The sequence below is a fragment of the Cebus imitator genome, unplaced genomic scaffold, assembly GCF_001604975.1.
Source record: "Cebus imitator isolate Cc_AM_T3 unplaced genomic scaffold, Cebus_imitator-1.0 Scaffold7, whole genome shotgun sequence".
NCBI lineage: Eukaryota > Metazoa > Chordata > Mammalia > Primates > Cebidae > Cebus > Cebus imitator.
In genome coordinates, this window is record NW_016107322.1 from 9298794 (window position 1) to 9319325 (window position 20532).

A 20532-nucleotide genomic window follows, 5' to 3' on the forward strand; every position below is an offset into this window, starting at 1 on the left:
GCTCACCCCTGTAATTTCAGCACTTTGGGGGGCCAAGGTGGGTGGATCACCTGAGGTCAAGAGTTCAAGACGAGCCTGGCCAACATGATGAAACCCTGTCTCTGCTAAAAATACAAATATAAGCTAGGCATGGTGACACATGCCTGTAGTCCCAGCTACTTGGGAGGTTGACTCAGGAAAATCACTTGAACTTGGGAGACAGATGGTGCAGTGAGCCAGATCATGCCACTGCACTCCAGCCTGGGCAACAGAGACTCCATCTCAAAAAAAAAAAAAAAAGTCCAAATCTTAAATGATGTCAATTGTTTCAATAATTTTAAAATATTACTAGACTAACACACACCACCCCCACAGATTTATACAATCTAAGGTAAATTTCAGTACCCACACTATAAGACCTGAATTTTAATAACAACAGCCTTTAAAGGCTTAACCATTTATTCTTTGAACCCATTAGGTAAAAATTCTGAGAAGCAGCTACTCTTTTGGTAGTATAACCCCTGCTTACTTTAATTTTCTTATATGGATTCATACATCAGGATTTAAAAAAATTGAATGCTTATATTGTCCCTTGGTAAAAAGCTAGGTAAAAATCTTTGTAATATAGTTGATGATGATTGCGTCAGGAGACTTAGATTCCAATACAGTCTAAACCTTTGCTACTGATGAAATTCCAGAACCATTTTTCTAATATTAAAATTAGGACATTAGACTAGGCTCAATAATTTTGAAATTCTTTATTGTGTCTCAGAATTTATGATCTATTTCTTGAAATAACCAATTTTCTTATTATTGCATAATAAAATAATATTTTTTTCTTTTATCCTAAGGTACTTTATTTAGGTTCCAAATGTTCTCCTTTAATATTAATAATATGGGATTAGCTGACTATTTTCATGTTCACTAATTTATATCCTCATGGTTTTCTAGACTTTAACAAAGTTCTTTGAAATTATTAATTTTATACATGAAGAGTTCAGTGTACTTCACCTTTCCAATTTTCATGCCATAATTCCTTTCTTAAGAAACAAGGAATAAAATTGAACATAATATCCTGATCTGTGCTATGCCAGATTTTATAAACATCTGAGAATAATCTATATGGTTTGCTTTCAGGTTGACTTTTACATATGTACATTTTCTAATTTTTAAAATGGAAATAATAACTTCCCACCTTACCTACCAGAATTGTTATGAGGATAAATGAAAGATATATTTGAGAATACTTTGCAAATATATTTTTATTGTCATTATTTTATTTTCATAAGACCTGTGACTTGAAACGGCCCTGCCAAAATAATAAGCTTATATATTTGAAAGCATGAAACAAAACACGAAGCTTACTTTGTTCTCTCTCAATCTTCACATTTGTTGTATACATTCTCCTAAAATTATTTCATTTATTTTGGTGGAGGGAGAGATATTAATTATTTATTCATGTTACTAATTTACAGAGGGTATTTTACTAATTATAATATATAAACCAAATGTATAGATTGCCATTCAAATTGCCAACTTATCTCCATATAGCTAGTAACATTAATGTATTAAATATTCCAAATTCTTACATTTTCAGCATTACATCAATATGAATTTAACTTACATTTCAGAGCTAATTGCTGTTATATAAATACAGCATTACTATGCTTCTTGATACAATATCTTTTCATATGTCAAATTCGTTAATCTTTCAGTACTGCATATAATTGTTGTACTGGTAACCATGCTATAAAGGAAGTAGAGAAGAATTTCATACATTTGTTCATGCTTCATCATTTTTTCAATAAGAATTCATTGAACACCTCCTATATCTCAGGCACTGTTTGGTTAGACTTGGGGTATATAGTTTAGAACAAGAGAAAACCAGCCCTCCTTCCCATGGAACTTACATGCTCTTGGAAATAAAGGAGACAATAAATAAGGAAACAAAAGACGTGGTGAAGATATGTGCTTTGAAGAAAATAAATATATTAAAATATGACAAAAGAAATGTGAAAGCAAAGAATAAAGAGAAAGTAATTTTTCAAAGTAACTGGATTGGTGGACAGTAACTAGATTGCTTAGGCTGGAAAGACATGTTTAAGGGAATGATATTTGGGCTATCCTGAAAGTCAAAAAGGGTCAGCCGTGGAAAACGTAGGGGAAGAACATTCCAAGAATTTGCAAAAGCACTACAAAGACACAATAGAACTTACTTCTTACGTTGAGCATGTAAAAAAAAGCCATGTGACTGGAACAGAGTGGACATGAATTTTGAGAGGTAGGTAAGGACCAGATTATCTAAAGCTTTAAACACATCAATAAATAGATTTTATTCTGAGTGACAAAATGAGAAGCCATTGGATAGCTTTAAACAGCACAGTGACATAATCAGATTTATGTTTATCAATCAGTAAATCTGTACTGATGCTCTTAATTCTCTGTGAAGCCCTTAGATAAAATAACTGCTATTACGGTGGTCTGTTCTGAGTTGTACTTTTGTATCTTCTCTTTCTGTGTCTTTAGTTATCCTTGGTCGAATGTGGTCCAAAAATATTAAATGAAAAAGTCTAGAAATAAACAATTCATCAGCTGCAAATTGCACAGTATTCTGAGTAACATGATGAAAGCTTGCACTTTCCCGCTTCATTCCACCAAGACATGAATCACCCCTTTGTCCAGAGTATCCATGCTATGCACGCCACCAGCCAGTTAGTCAGCAGCTTTCTCAGTTATGATTAACTCTCTCGTGTAGAGTGTTTGTAGTTCAGTGCCATCTGTGGTTTCAGGCATCCATTAGGAGTCTTGGAAGATAGTCCCTCTGAATAATCGGGATTACCTTATAGTATATGTTTGCTGTTATTAGGAATAGTTGACCTTAATATGAAATAACTCATAAGAAACCCAAAATTGAAAAAGTTCTCTTATAGGAGAGAGAGTATACTCTTCTGTTTGGCACAAGGAGTAAGTACTATTAATAGTAACTTTGGGAAGGAATGTTTTATATCATCATATGTAGAAGATCTTCTAATAGTCAGAGATGTTCAAAGATAGAATAGGCCACTTGTCCTAGGAACAAGCCGGAAGACTGATTTAGTTGCAGGTAGGATTCAAGTGTCCATGGATTGTTGCAGAAGGGGAACTTTTAAGGTTTTATTTAGCTTAATGAGTCAATCACTTTATATATATTCAAAGTATTTTGATTATAAATACATCATATAAACTACTAATCATATTTACAGTCTTTCCTCAGGCAAAGAGGCAGCAAGAAAAATGAGAATTTAAGACTGAGCATTTCAGTAACTAAGTACTGGAATTTTTTTTTTTTTAATTACAACATCCCAGTGTGATGGGACATAACAAGACATGTATTGCAGTATATATTTCCAATTGAAGAAAGACAAGGCATGGCCCTGGGAAATGTGTGTTAGCTGGAGAGAGCATCGGAGGTAGTTCTGATCACCCTAATGTGAAGGCAGACATCATTTCAGTAGGCTCTACATCCTATTAAGTAACGTGTCTCCAAATTTTGGTGCAATGCATGAGATATGTCATCAGCATTTCTTGAATAAAATAATGAAATGTTTATTATAATCTTTTTAAATTTCAATGATCATCAAGGGGAAATTAAAAGATGACAGTGCAATTGAACATCTAATTCCTATGAACTATGCTGGGCACTGTTATATGAAAGATCATTAAAAATTATCACCAAAAATTTATTTTTACTCCAAAGCATACCTGTCTCACTGGGAATAAATTTAGTTACTTTCTGTACTTTCATGTTTTCTAACAAATCTGGCCCATGTCACCAGACCATTGGCCTTGGCCATTGTTTTACTATCTATATCTGAAAACCTGTTCTATAGGTAGAAAAAAAAATTAGATTTGCTGTTTGCTTTTAATGGGATAGTCTCTTTGAAAGGTAGTCTTTTTTATTAGTTGTGAAGATTAATTCCTGTTATTCTTCCCAAGTAATATTTGATTTTAACTTTTCACAAGGAAGGTAATTTGCAATCATAGAATGCACAGTTACTTGTATCCCTGATCAAGGTACCATTAATCACGAAACAAACAAAAAAACTCATTCCTATTCTTATTTCCACCTTTCTTTAAAATAATGAAAAATCTCAGGAAGTCAGATTTCAGACTTAGTTTGGGTTCACATATTATGTATTTTGTCATGTTTAAATAAACACTTTCAAATTTTTTTTTAATTTCAACTTTTATTTTAGATTTGGGGGTACATGTACAGTTTGTGACATGGCCATATTGTGTGACAGTGAAGTTGGGGCTACAAATGGTGCCATCACCCAGGAAGTAAGCATACTATCCAATAGATAGTTTTTCAGCCCTTTGCCCCTCCTTCTCTCTTTCCTCTAGTAGTCCCCAGTGTGTATTGTTTCAATCTTTATATCCATGTGTACCCAATTTTCAGCTTTCACTTCTAAGTGAAACATGATTTCCTTCTTTTTTATGGCTGTGTAGTATTCCGTGGCATATATGCACCACATTGTCTTTATTCAATTCACAGTTGATGGGCACTTAGTTTGATTCCATGTCTTTGCTATTATGAATAGTGTGACAATAAATATACAAGTGCCTGTGGGTTTTTTTGGTAAAACGATTTATTTTCTTTTGGATATTTACATGGTAATTGGATTGCTGGGTCAAATGATAGTTCTGTTTTAAGTTCTTTGAGAAATCTCCAAACTGCTTTCCACAATGTCTGAACTAATTTACATTCCTACCAGCAATGTGTAAGCATTCTGTTTTTTCCACAGAGTCATTAGCAAGTGTTATTTTTTTACTTTTTAATAGTAACCATTCTGACTGGTGTGAGACAGTATCTCATTGTGGTTTTGACTGCAGTTCTCTGATGATTAGAATATACAGTTTGTTTTTTTTTTTACGTTAAAGCAGGAGATAACACTTAAATTTTGTTTAGCTTCCATGTTGTCTCCTGTGTAATTAATGTCTCTAATGTGAAGGAAAATTTTGTCATAAGCTATAACTAAATATTTGCTGAGTGGGAAATTATTTGTCTTTCCAAATTATGTAGTTATGTGTCTTAATGTTTTACGTTAGTATTTAAAAATTAAACTGTTTTCTTGCAGAGAAGTAGTACAGATAGAATGGGAAAAGTGACAAATTCGGAGTCAAAATGTTAATTCTAGTGTTTTTCTTTAGCAATAACATGACTTTGAGCAGGTCATTTTACTTGGCTATGTATCTGTTTTCTCATCTATAAAATGACAATTTCTGATTCAGAATAAGATTTTGAGGATACTATGAATGACACGTGAAACCATTTTTTCTAACTGAGCTAACATACAATTTTTTCTCAATAGCAAATCAGAAATAATATACTATATGTATATAGATATATGTATGTGTGTGTGTGTGTGTGTGTGTGTGTGTGTGTGTGTGTGTGTGTGTGTGTCTTTTATTAACTTGGAATCATGGCTTCGCATATGTATTGATCCAGAAAAGACTTTTTAGGTCATTAAGTTTATCTTCCCTCTTTTAGCTCTTGAAAAAACTCAGATATAGGACAATGTAGAGACTTCTGAAAGCCAAACAAGAATAAATGGCTAAACAGTAGCCAAGAATTCAATTTTTTTAGATGATTTGGAAATGTCTGCAAAATACAATGTTTAAATGTTTCTATCTTATAGCTAAGCATCTCATGCAGTACATAGGCTAACTCTAGAAAAGATTATTTTTATTATACCTTAAATACATCACCAGTAACTTTCTGAAGCCAGTATCAAAATAGTTTTTTTTTTTTACATTTTTACTGGCAAAGTTAAGCAGAAAGTGTTTATCTGTATTTTGCTCTTGCATACATTTTAGCTTAGTACTTGCACTAAACTATAAAGATACAGGTAAAGTAATTTGCAGCCTTGAAGCCATTCACAGTTGTCCTTTATATCAACAGGAAACAAGATATGTATTCACCACTAGTGTTTCTTGAGCTCCTGGTAGGTGGAATAATATGTACTGTGCTTTTTCTGTGCCTGTTTTAAGTACTTTATACGTCATTTAAAGCTCACACAAACTCCATGAAATGAATGTTATCCTTTGCACTTATTTTGCTAATGAGGAAATAGAGACCCGGAAAATTTAAGTATATTGCCCACCCTTAGAAGCATATTAAGAGGCCAAGTCCATGAATACAACTCTGGCCATTTTGCTCCTGAGTCTGTGCATTTAACTACTTGATCATGCTACTGGATGTTTAAAACTCTCTGTTTGGTGGTGTGGTTATTGTAGTGAGTGAAGCAGACAAGATCTATGCCTTCATCAAAATAGATAACAATACAAAATGTAACTAAGTGCAGAATTTTTGCTGTATCAATAAGTTTTCAAAAAGGGAGTAATTCGATTTTTATAGTATGGTAATGGAGAGCTTTGCAATGAAAGTCATGGATGAAAAAGTAGCGGATAAGTTTTCCCTAACCACTTATGGCATACTTAATAAGCAGAATTTTAAGGCAAAACATACAGACAGAAAAGTAACCACAATAATTAAATGATGAAAGAGTTAGAGTAGTTTAGTTGGCATGATTGGTACACAGACATTACTTTTTGTCATGCCAAAGTCCATAAAATAGGACTATCTTAGTCCATATCTCAGCCTCTAATAAAGTTAAGCTGGGTTATTCTTCTAGCTAAAGCTGGAAGTAGAAAATATCTGATTATGGTAGTTTTAAATGCAAGCCTAAAATGTTTGTGTTTGTCCTGAAAGCAACAGGAAGTCACAGCTAGTTTTGAGCAGACAGGACCAATTAAAATAATATTTTGGAAATGTGGATCAAACTGTGGTATATATGAGGAAGAGAAGCAAGGTGGTCAATCAGAAACTATTGCAAGATGTGTGTTTGAAATTAGAACCACTGGTAAATATCAGGAGGAAAGATCAGATGTGAAAAGAATGAAAAAAAAAAGATAGCTTGATTATTTAGTTGGTATAATTATAATTTCTTAGAATCAAATAAGAATATATTCTCATGTAAATACCCCCAAATATTTCATGTTATAATGTTTTCTGACCCACTCTGCTAGTCTGCTTCATTAATGAAATGGCAGTGAAACAATAAATGCACGTGAAAGAGCTGAGGATGTGCATTTCCAAAAATCACTCCAAGGCATGTTGATGTTTCAGGAGTTAATAGTCCTTATTAAAAAAATGACTATGCACCATTAATTCTTTTAACTAATGCCCATTTTGTCAATTTGCCAACAAACAAGAGAAAAATTTTGTTCTTTAACATATTTCGGCTATCTTATTTCCAAGGCGCCTAAAAATAAATTGTATTATTGAACAATGTGACTAATGAGATATGACTCAACAAGAAACTGAGATGTACACTATTTTCTTTAGGAGTTAAGAGTTACCAAAGAAAGGTCAAATCATAAGGCTGATTATGCCTTTGATAGTTGTGAAGTGGAAAGAATTGCATACATATGTAAAGGATAGGTAACTGACAAGTAGCTAAACATCAGATATGAAATTGATTTTATTAGCAATACCTTCAATCTAAGCAATTGTACTTTATGGCTGATTTGTGTGTGTATCTATCTATCTATCTATCTATCTATATATATGTATATATATATATATGTATATTTAGATAAAATACAATATAAAAAGAAAAATGAAGATAAATACTTAGTGCTATTATCTATATAGATAATACTGTTGAATAAAACCAGCTCATATTCTACACAGGTATGACATAAAAGATGATTACACACTAAGAATTAAAAAGACCATGAGTACAGATGAAGGCACCTATATGTGTATTGCTGAGAATCGTGTTGGAAAAATGGAAGCCTCTGCTACACTCACAGTCCGAGGTAAGAGATTTAAGATGTCAAACATAATTGAACCAGGAGACAAATATTTGGTTAAATTGGTAAGTGAACTTACAACTTACAATCAAATTAGTGGCTTATGCTGTTTTGTTGTACTAAAATGCCTACATTTTGTGTCCTCTTTATTATTAATTGCAATAAAATTAGTTTCAATATTTGATTCCAAATGATAATAATTTAAAGGGATTAATTCTCAGTAAATTGCTTATATGGTTTGAAGTTAATAGTTTATATGGCTTAAAAGTAAATCTTATAATTAGAAACGATAAGTACTACTCTTTTCATTTCCATTGCTTTCAACTACTTACTGCTTTTAAATGTCATCAGTTTCAAAGGTACTCCCGTGTTTTCTGTTTACTAGTTTGTCACTTTATACTAGTAGCATACTGTTTTGAAGTTCTTTTTAATGTCAGCATTCAAAACAGCAATCTGAAAAAGACTAGCAATGCTTCCAAAGGTGAACATGAATACAGAGGAGCTCTCCAGCCCTGAGATAATCTGGTTTAGAGACTGATTTGTGAAGTTCATTGGCCTTAAATAATTGAAATAGTCGGTGCTGCTCTTGTAATAACTTTCACTTTCTGGGTGTCATGCACTTCCTCGGTTGTGGAATAATGTTCATTTATAGAGTCACTGGAATTTCTTATAAAGGAAAGAAAGCATTACTTAACTTTACAGTGCACTAGAATAGATTAACTGTCTTTTCAGTGGAACTTTTTGATAACATGAGGTAAATTATATAGTCCAAGGTACCAAGAAGTACCATATAGACAGTTACACTTATTCTTGAAATAGACATTACCCATGGCATCATTTACACTCATAGAACATCAAACAAAGATAGGCAAGCACATCCTTCTCCCACTACTAACTGCTTCCTTCTCTCATCCTTGGCGATAAAGAGATTGGCTGCATGTTTTCGTTCAAGTCTCAGTTACATCTTACCCTGCTTAGTCATACCTCTGACCCTTGTGCAGCTTTGCTCCCAGAAGGTTTCAGAACGTTAGGAGAAAGATTTGGAGAAGTTTGAAGCTACAAGAAGGGTGTCAGGGATTCTCAGGTTAGTCCTTTTTGTGGTAAGAAAAAGGATTTTTGCCAGATTTATGATTTGTGCTTCAAATCATACAAAACTCAGCGACCTCCAGGTAATTATTAGGAGACAGGCACTTTGGATACCTGGAAAAATATTCTTGCTTTTCATACTGCTCAACTGCTCCATTCTTATTTCACTTAATCCATTTTTTCTTCTCCAGACATTCTAGTGTGAACTTAGATACAAAACATATTTAGACAAAACTGACAGCTAGTTGCATAAAAACATTTTCACTCTTCATTAGTTAGCAGGTCATAAAGAACTATGATCATATATGAATCATATATATATAGATTATGTAAGATAGAAATCTGATAACCTTTATAAGCCAATGAACACACTTTATTTAACCCACACTCTACATGGATGACTTCATATGTTTGTCATGTTTTCTAGGCAGCTTATTGCAAAAACAATTTACTAGACCAAATTATCCCCAAAGTTTTCTTTTTCTTTTTTTTTAAGTAAATGGAAAAAAATAATAAACAACCAACCAATAAATTTTCCATTCGAGAAATATTTGCTGACGAAACAAATAGTGAGAGAATGTGAGGAGCTGTTTGTTTGTAGAAGCAGCAGGGTTTCTTTTATATTTGAATGCCTGGATGAGTGAGACTTGAAGTGATCTGTTTGCTTTAAGACCTTTCCCAGCTAATTGTTTTCATAATTTGTCGAAAGTTTCAGCCTTAACATTTCATTTAACAAAGCATGCTCCTCAGATGGGGGTGTTTGAAGCTAACTTACAAAACTAATAGAAAACATTGTTTGTTTTTAATAGGGTTTTTTGTTTTGTTTTGTTTTTTAAATCAGCAAATCTTAAATGGCCTCTCCCCTAATCTGTATCCTGTAGATGGATTAGAGTGTTTATTCTTTGTGGTATGTATTTATCACCTCCCTAAGACTGAAACCTCAAAAACTGGGTTTTAAAAAAATCTCCTTAATACCGTATAATGTAGAGTAAAATACTGTTTAAAAACGTTTTTGTACCATTAGGAAAAGCATTTGGGTTTTCTCATGCTAAGAGATTACAGGGGAAAAAAAAGACAATACTGTTATCTATGACTTATTTTTTTTTCTGTGCTCATTTTTCTATGCACACAAATGAAATGTGCAGGCTTTCTTTGGATTGTTTTATTAGAACAGGGTCAACCGACCCAAGAGGCCATGTTCATTTTCATCCATTTAATGTGGAGACACAGTTTAGTTTAATTTGCTGATTTTGAAAACATCCACCTGCTGGTTTTCTTCAGGATGAAATGTTGCTAATGTAACAAGGACAAAAAAATTTATTGTGATGTTTCTGCTAAAATTTATCATAACATTCACATTAGTCAATTGGAAAGAAGGTAAGGGAGTTTATTCTTAAAATTTGAAACAGATCCACTTTGATGTTTCCCATTTCAGAAATGTGGTTTAAAACAAAACAAAACAAACAAACAAAAAAAAACCATGAAGTGAAGCCAAAGATCAAGAAGCTCCCTTTGCGGACTTTGCAAATGTAAAATTAGGAAGAAATAAACTCAGTCAACAACAAACCTCCTACCATCTTTATTCTAATCAAATAATTTATTAATAAAACTTTTAAAGTGACTAAAAAGTGACAACACAAGCTGCATATTCATAAGCACATTTTTCCCATTTTAAAATTTTTAAAATTTGCTTTGCATAAAGATCCGATTGGACAAATAATCTTGCTTCTTGAGCAATAAGGCCTTAACATTTTTGGAATTATTCTATACTAAAATAAAAGAGATATATTTTATTTATTTAAAACATGATTTCTCATGACAGTTTCTTTTTTTTTTTCTTTTGTTAATATCCTAGACTCAAAACACGTTTCTGTTTCTAAAGGAAACATGTTTGAAATTCAGCTTGAGGTGGCAAGCTGAAAAGCACAAATTCAAAGATGAAGGACAAAGTTCTTTTTCTACTGGACATTGGCAAAATTAAGAGAAATTTCATCTGTTAGAACAAGCCACAAGTTAACATTGTTAGTCTGTTATCTCTTTTTGAGAGTTAATCTTGCATTCTGCTCCCCACTCCCCTGCAAAATGAAATAAATTATGGTACATTAGATAACTTACTCCTCTTTTCCTCTTGCTATAGAAAACAACAGGAATGTTAGGACACATCCACTAAACTGGACTTTTCAGAGCACTGCTACAATTGCCTTATTGCCTATTGTCAGAATCTTTCCTGTTTCAATTGTGAATATTATAGACCATGGCTCTCATATAGAGACAAATAAATTTTTATTTTTAGGGGTTGCACAAAGCTAATATTATGATGTATCTGTTAAGCGAATATGTGTAAATATGTTTTCAATGGCTGTTCCTATCTTGCCATGCCCAAAGAGCCATCGTCAACACAAAACTATTGATATATTCCAGAGTCACATTACATATGCACTGGGGCTGTATCCACTGGGATATGGGCGAAACACTGTTGAAAAAATTATATTTTTAATGTTAGAGTTCATGAAAGTTCATATACTACTAAGTACATTTCTTCTTCATTTGGATAATGGGATCACATGTTTCACAATATTTGTCTACTGCTTTTGCATAAAATGGTTTGCCATCTAAACTGATAGGGTGTTATTCCTTTTAAAGAAATATTACGAAGCCCATGTGTATCTCTTCCAATTTCTTTGCATTAATAACTGGGGCAGCCTATTACCACTGATTTTAGTGATTGAAAGTTATGGTATAATAAAAAAATGATAATTTGCTGAAGCAGCAGTTTGAAAGCCATTCTCAGTGTGAGCAAGAATCAACTTGTCAGTCATTGTTTCCTGCCCTCTGCCAAAAGAAGAAAAAAGCCTAACAGTAGTTAGGGAGCTACTGAGTTGAAATCTCTAAGGATGTTCCAACATATTTGTTATATTTCCATACACCCTGTCCACAGATGAAAAGTGATGTGATCTTAACTTATTACTGACTGAAAAGCAGCATCAGGGGCTTTTCTGTAGTCCTTGTAATGGTTCTGACTAACCATGCTTAAAATCCAATTGCTATTTAAATCAGACAGCTAGGCCCTCTTTTATTGACATGACATTTGTTAGTCTGTGACTTGAATAGTTATATTCATCAGGTTTTTAACTTTGGAATAACACAAGGCTGTTTACTCAAGATCTTTGAAATAATAACTATAGTAAGTGATGATGATAAGACTTTGCCTAAAATATCTCTCAAATTGCTTACAGTCAGTCCTCAGAGTCAAAGTAATTATTTTCCTAGAATTAAATTTGTAACTCTCAATTTTATCAGACTCAGGCATCTTGGTCATACTTGAATTATGAGACTAGAAATCACTCTATTGTCCATACTTAAATGTAACATTACACATCATGCATTCTGATAATTTTTCTTTCTTTTTTTTAATTTCTTTTTTATGTTCTCACCACACCATTGTAATGTCTACAGCTCGCCCTGTTGGTAAGTAGCCATCCTTCTATCCACTAAGCATGGCTTTGCACAGTGCATCATAACTCATGCATAGTAAGATTTTACAGAATGAAATGTATTTATTTTACCCATGTTAAAATAGTACTTGAGACTGTCTGCTGTAACAGTTGCTCCTGTGTTTTTTTTTTTTTTTTTTTTTAATCACTTTGATAAATAGTGACTTTGGCTACATAGCAGTAAGTAGGTAACAAGTTTTATATAAGAGAATAAATGAATGATTAATGTTTGTGAACTGCTGGCTTTTCTTACAGGAGAAAAATATATTGCATTAGAATACAATAATAAAGCATTGCTGTCCTTTTTTGTATGTATAAAATAATCAATTATTAGTAATATTTGATGTTAAGATAAAAAGTTATGAACTAAATTAAAAAGTACTACAACTTTATGCACTTCTTTTAAGTTACTCAGAGTCCCAGTATTTTAGGGATATTTTTAGCTGCTGCATATTTATTGCCTGCATGCCTATTTAAACAAAATTTAGTAAAATGCTTCAAGTAGCTGCTTACCCTAAGTGGGGGAGGGAGAGTGGAGCTGTGTTCTTTAGCATGAAAAGTTAGTGCTTGGGGTTTTAATATATCTTATTTTTCATTTGGCTTTGTGAAATCAAAGAACATTAACAGCTTTCTTTTGCAGATATTTAAGTGGTAATTATTTGCAAACATTTGGAAGATAACATTTTTTGATTCATTGATTTAGTAAGCTTTCTGCATCTCTTTTAAGGTTTAGTTTAATCCACCAATAACTATGTTTAAATCAATCTTGGTAATTGTGTCACATGTAAATGAATCGATGAATGCACAAATGGATGGATGAAAGAGTGAAGGAATTTAGTGCACTGCTTCTTTAATATACTAAAAGATACTTTAATAACAATTTATTCAATTTTGAGGGCTTTATAAATTGTCCATCTAGTTTCAAAAGCTTTCTTAATATACTGGCTTGACATTGTTGACACTTGATAATATATGTTCGTTCAGACTCACACATTTTTTTCCCCTTTGGCTGAAACAAACATGGATTTTGTTATTAAGCAGTATGTTTTTACATTGTCAGCAAATATAGTAAACATACTTCGGTTTCCCAATCTGACTTTCTAATCTGGTGTTTCTGAGCAATACTTCCTTTTGATTAGTAATTTAATATCCCTTATGCTCAGTGACCTCCTCTATAAAATAGAGATAATTATACTGACTTATCGAAGCTGTTGCAGGAGTGGGTTGAGTTTAAGATTGATTTTATATGTAAAAGGCATTTTGTATGCCAATGTTGGTAGCCATCGTATGCCTAGTTTCTGAGGCATTTCTTCACATTTTAATATTTTGGAAATAAAGCCACGGCTTACAATTAATCGAAACACAACTTCAGGGCTTTTTTTTTTTTTTTTTTAAATAATGATGAAATCAATTGTGCTTTGTACAATTGATGTTTGAAAATTCAAGAATATATTGTAATAAATTTTAAACCTTATTTCCTTGTATCTGTAAGGATTCCTATTAATGATAATTTTATGTGTCTTTTGAATGACATACAAAATTAAGAAAAGAATGAGAAAGAATAAGATGCAGCAGCAATAGACAAAGAAAGAACTGATGGTAGAATACATGACCACTCTGTTAGATTTCTTTTCCTCAACCTCTGTGAGCTAGTTTTCAGGTTCAGAAATTCACTCATTTATGTGTCAAATAAGAAAGCATGTTATTACATATAATAAAATAAAATAAGTGGAAATATTTGTATATAAATTATATATAACAATGTTATCGATTATATATATAATAAAATATATTAAGTGGAAAGATTTAAAACAATCTGACACTTTTTCAGAATTATTGAGACTATGCAATACAACATCTTTGTAACCTTATTTAGAAGTTTTTTAAAGATATTAAACATCACAGTATTTATAGGAGATATGAAAAGAGATGAATGATTGAAAACATTTCTCAAAGAAAGGGTGATATTAGGTATTAAAAAATACAAGTTGGTTTTGCATTGGCAGCGGTTGCCCTTGGAAGCTAATGACTTTTCAAATGAAAAGAAAAAGTCACATTTAAATTATAGATTTTATATACAGAAACCTCATGCCAGTATACTATGACCACTTGATTTATATTATCTCACAGATTTTCAGAACATAGAACAGTATGTTAATAATTTCTAATATATTTAAAACCTTTAAATATAGAAAAAAAGTACATTGATTTCAAAATGTGATATACACAGTGTATTGAGATGTATCTGTCATCTGCAAGATGTTTCAAAAGTTATTTCCATTTTTTATTCCTGTTTGAAATGATTTCTTAAATTCCCATTGGACTGGAACTAAAGAATAGCTTCTTGACACATTGTACTTTATTCTGGGGAAGGCTGTCATTTCATAAATCTATCTCAAATGACTTATGACAATGTTCAGAAATATAAAGAACTATACTTTAAACTTGACAACTACTATTAATTTTAAAAACTGAGTGTTGGTTATGTTTTAATTGGATTGCCAAAGAAGAGATATAATAAGGCAATTAGCCTCCTTTTTTTGACTGTATTTCTTACATTAATTTTAGTTCAAGAACATAGATATCTGAACATATATACAGTCAGAAAGTATAAGTCAAGTAATGATTAAATGTTAAAATGATAGAAAAACTACATTATTATTATTATTTATATTTGTTAATGCATCTAAAGGCATATTTTTCAACTTTGAAGCTCTTACCAACAGCATAAATGGTGTTCTGCAAAGCAAAGACCACAGAAAGGGGAGAAAAACCAGCTTTTAGTTCCAATATAAGTTAGGTGAAAAAATGTGTACCAAGCATATAACATTTAGAGAAAATTCAGAGCATAGTTTCTGCCTAAAGCTTTTGAATGAAAATTAGAAATCATTGCAGATTCTGGAATACTTTGAAATTCCAAAGCCAATTGCGACATTACCTACTGGGTGAAACTTCTTGATGGTCTGTGTAGAAAGCCCCATTTAGAAATCATTGCAAACACCCAAACAGAATTTTGTCCAAATGGATGACTCTTACGAGATGCGTTTGCAGTAAAGAATTCGCAATTCTGTGCAATCACAGTTGGAATAAACACCTCTGGCCAGTTTTAGTTTTCCTCTAGGCGAAGTTAGAGGATGCTCTAGTGTGGGAGGTATTACTGAAAGCAGACATTCATATACTTGCCAGTGGAGAAAAGTGCTTTACAGATTTCACTTGCTCATCTGCAATGTCACCAATGGGTCAAAAAGAGCTCTTTAATCTAATGTTCATATTTGCTGGTTGCCACAAAATCTAGGCAACAATCGCTTTGATAATTAAAAATCTGCAAGCCCTTCCTGTAGTTTCGACATTTTACTATTCCAAAGGCGTTCTTTACATTAAAAGCAAAAGTACATCATAGGATAGTTAACTATGAATGCTGAAATATTCATTTGTTTATTTGGAAAACTCTTCTGATGAGGAAACTGACAGAAGAAAATGGTCTAAATAGGGATAAATATCTTGCTTCCTATACCCATCTGTCTTGTTTTTCTATTGGAAGCCTCTCCTGAGCTTAAAAATAAAAAAGAACATCTATTTTGGAGATGGGCAACATGTTTTTTTCCTAGCAGCAACTCAAAACATGATGAGTAATTTGGAAAGGAACTGTCAAATCTACCAGCTGCCTTGCTTATAAAGCTGTCCTGCTCCGTTTGGTAACTTGTATACCATATGCTAGATGCTGATTGCCTGGAGTAGAAAACTGAAAGCTGAGTACTTCAAGTAAACTTGTTTAAAATACCAAAAACAAACTGACAGTGCACAACTTGATGGAAACTTCTAAGTATTTTCTAACTTAGTGACTGAAAAATATGTTTCCTTTTGATGGAAAAATATAATTGGCCACACAATAATTTGTAAGTATTGAGAAGTATGTAAGTTTTTTGGCAAAATTCGCCACTTAAAAATTATTATTATTTTTTAAAAGCAGCAGCCACTACTCTAAACAGAAATCCATAGGGACATATTTTTTAATGTTTCAACTGCTTAACCACAGTAATTAAATATACCATTTTAGAAAGTTCTATTTTATGAGTTGAAGCAAAGTTTTGTTAAAGCTTACTGTAAAGCATTTTATTCTGAGGCCACCAAGAAGTCAAAAAAAAAAAAAAGTTTGTGATTGAAAAATTCATTCAGAGTGAATTGTAAATCTGACATTACTTAAAGAATAATGTAACAGATATTTTGATACCCCCATCTTCCACCCCAACTCGAAATTTGGAAAATATAATGTACAGTATATAATTTAATATTGGAAATATCACAGTTTTTAAAAATCAGAAAACTTACAGGTATTGTGTATTAACTTTTTCATGTTTGGATGCACTTTTTGCAAAAGATATCCTAAGTGTACCTTGGAAGGAGACCTAGAATTTTATTTCTTGCATCCCTTTTTTCTTTGGACAAGCTGTTACCCCATGACCTGAGGTAATCATCTCCCTCCTGTGAGCTCTTAATGTTTCCTGCACCTGGCACTAATTAGCTACTTTATGCAGAGTTCCATTTAATTATTATTAAGCATCACGTTTTCCATTGCTCCATATGTTTTGATTAAATGGTAGGTTTAAAAAAGGCATTCTGTTTTATCTTCCATATTCCAACTGAGTTTCCATAATGTGAAACATTTAAAATATCTTAAGCTAATGTTCATTTCTAAAGTGAAACACCAGCACGGGTTACTTCTCAGGCTGAGCGGGTTGTAGCCTTGTGTACTTGACAATATCTGTCCATTGAACAGGAGGAAAGGCCAGATCTTAAATTACTCTCACACTTTTTTTTCCCCCATCTCATAACTTGGTAAAAATGTTCTATTGTCTTGGTATTGAATGGTACTATAGTGAAGTCTGAAACTTAAAAATACATATTTTTTTTCTTGGCTCGGATGTTCTTTTACCATATGAATATGCATGTAGTCCTTTCTTTCAAGTAATTTTGCTGAGTTATATCTTGGTAATGATCATCCTGTATGAATATTTCTAGGATGCAATAAGCCACTTGAATCTGCCAGATCTATGCTTTAGTTTGCTTTATTTCAATAGCATTTTCTTCTGTCTTATCTCTGAATTTTTTCCTGTTTTACTTCCTCATTTCTTCCAATACATTAGTTATATTGGCTTTCCTTTGTCACAATTTCAAATTTATCAACTTCTTTATAATAATTTTAGTCATTTTTATTTCATGTTTTGTGATTTCTCTTTGATAATATACCATGTCTCTAACTTTTAAAATTGCCATAATTATGCATTTCTTATTTTTAAAATATATTCTAATTGTTTGGTTTTTTTGTTATTTTCTTGTTAAGTTCTAATATAAAATTCTTTATCTTTACTTGTCTTTTAGCCTTTGTATGCCTTCTGTAGTTAACTTGTTAAAGAGAGATTTCATTGTATATAATTTCACTTAGACTATGCCAACTATGTATTTTAAATTGTTTCTGTGTTTTGAGTAATTCTTGGAAGACATAGGTCCTTTATCTCTCTTTAATTAATTATGTTCCTTTTCTCTCATGAATTAAATAAGTAGTTAATATACAAGTTTTTCTTAAATTTTGTTTTACATAGATCCTGTTTTGGTTCCCATCTGATCATTCATTTTTTAGTTAGCTGTGAAGAGTAGGGTTTGCATATTTGGAGAAGAGAAAATGAGAAGTAGCAGGGTAATTCAATAATCCCTATTTGGAATGTTGTTTTTAATATCTTACGAAAACCATACTGTTTTCTTCTCAGTATTGTACTGAACCTCGTGATTCAGAACCACCCTTTTTAAGTTATAAGCTGTGTGCCTTTTCCTCTAAAACCCTCTCTTCATCTTCCTTTATGCTCTCTGCTTCATAAGAAGGATGGTTTTCAGTTGTGTCCGTTTTCTATCGTTGCATAAACATTACCACACATTGAGCAATTTAAAACCATGTCATTCCATAGGTCCAAAATTGCAGGCAGTCTCAACAGGGTTTTCTGCTAAGGGTTTCACAGACCAAAATCAAATATTGCTATCTTCTCTGGAGTCTCTCCAGAAGATCAACTTCCAAGTTCTTTGCGGTGTTTGGCAGAACCTGGTTCTTTGTGGTTGTAGGACTGAAGTCCCCCTTTCCATGGCTGCTAGTCAGGGTGACTCACTGTTTTAAGATGGTACTCTTCAGCCTTCACACATCGCTGCCACCATGACCTTCATAGCCAGCAGGTTTGCCCTGAATCCTTCATGGGCTTTGCTTTATCGTTCACTGAGGCCTCCTTCTGAGATCAGCTGGAGAAAATTTCCTGATTTAAAGAGCTAATGTATTAAGTTAGGCCCACCTGAGGACTCAACCCATCCTAAGGTCAACTGATTAGTAACCTTAAGTATATCTCAGAATCTTTTTTGTAACCTAATATAATCATGAAAGTATTTCGAGGAAGGGCCTGAGGTCATGGTAACAACCTTAGAATTCTGCCAGCTGGCTGGGCGCGGTGGCTCATGCCTATAATCCTAGCACTTTGGGAGGCAGAGGTGGGTGGATAAAAAGGTCAAGAGATCGAGACCATCCTGGTCAACATGGTGAAACTCCATCTCTACTAAAAATACAAAAAATTAGCTGGGCATGGTGGCGCGTGCCTGTAGTCCCAGCTACTCGAGAGGCTGAGGCAGGAGAATCTCTTGAACCCAGGAGACAGAGATTGTGGTGAGCCGAGATCGCGCCATTGAACTCCAGCCTGGGTAACAAGAGAGAAACTCCACCTCAAAAAAAAAGAATTCTGCCAACTACAGTAGGCTTATTATTTTTTGTTTCTTTCAATACTTCTTTCTGTGCCTTCTCAATATTAGTTTATTTTCTATAATTATGTCTCATATTTCCCACATCTCACTCTTGACTTTATGTATCATTTTTTCCCATAAAAAGATCCTGGGATGGGCTCCCACAAAGATGTTAGATAATTTTTGTGAAGCTGGCATTGATAAGGGATTAAGGCTAGTTATGCTAGTGTTTACTGTGCCTCCTCAGTTTTCTTCAGACTTTGCTGTATTTGACAGGGCTTCTTCGTAATTTGTGAGTAGGGACTATGTTAGTTTTTTTCTTATTATTCATTTCTTTTTTTTTATTCGATATAGGAAAGTGAAGCAGTATAAGCCTTTACTCAATTATCTTAACCCAAACAGCAGAAAGTTTGAATAATCATTATTTTTGGAGTCTATTTAAATAAGAATAAAATAAATACTAAGTATTTTTAATTAGTACTTAAAGTACCATAAATATTAACTATCAGAATAACATAAATACTCAGGCTCCAAACAGTATTATGAGCTTAATATTAAGAAGTTTCACTGGCTGTGTTCAGAATAAATTACATTAACATTTGAATCATGTATTTGAAGAATGTTCATAAGTTGCTGGACTTTGTAGACAGAGATATGATATATATACTGTAAAATATGTCTTAATATATATGTTACACCTAAATATGCATGATATTTGAATTGCTATAGTACTTACTTAAACATATTAAATGTCACTCAAGGGAATAGTACATAATTAGATTCATAAAAAATATATAAACTAGCAAACTATATTACATTTTGATTTAAAATGTATCTGAATGCCTTTTAAAATCTCACTCATTTCAAGTATTGCTTCCCAGATTTACTAGGGATATTATTTTCATCTCCCCTACAAAACTATTAGGTCTTTGTCAGTAAATACATTGTTATATTTATCTTTCTGCTGCCTCTAGGTCTAGCATAACACTTACATGTGCTGGGGGCACACAAACGTTGGTGCAGTTAATTGATACACACATATGCATACATAGGTAATACTTGCCTAGAAAATGTTTATGCAAGCAGCTTTAAATAGTGCTATAAAAAGATTAAGCAACATTAATGGTAACAGGCCAGTCACATATTCCCCATTCTGCTGGTAGGAGATAAAATACAACAAAAAGAAGGCACTAATGAGCTCGGATGGTGACTTACTAAGCGTGTAATTAATGTTATTAAGAAACATTGCAGTTGCATATTAAAATTCCGTTAACTAAGCAACCCTTCAGCATCAGTACATTTGTTCCTTGGTTTCAAGTTTTTCTTTTCTTTTTTTTTTTTTTTT

The 20532-nt window shown here is 32.7% G+C and overlaps 1 protein-coding gene across 1 annotated transcript in view; it reads left to right on the top strand.

The window, feature by feature from the left end:
• The window catches only part of ROBO2 (roundabout guidance receptor 2), a 1330354-nt gene that overhangs the window by 1194163 nt on the left and 115659 nt on the right, over positions 1 to 20532 (top strand). Inside the window, exons 6-7 of the mRNA XM_037742645.1 lie at positions 7715 to 7842; positions 12379 to 12390. Coding sequence (XP_037598573.1) covers positions 7715 to 7842; positions 12379 to 12390 — 140 coding nt within the window. The remainder of the gene's footprint in view (positions 1 to 7714; positions 7843 to 12378; positions 12391 to 20532) is intronic.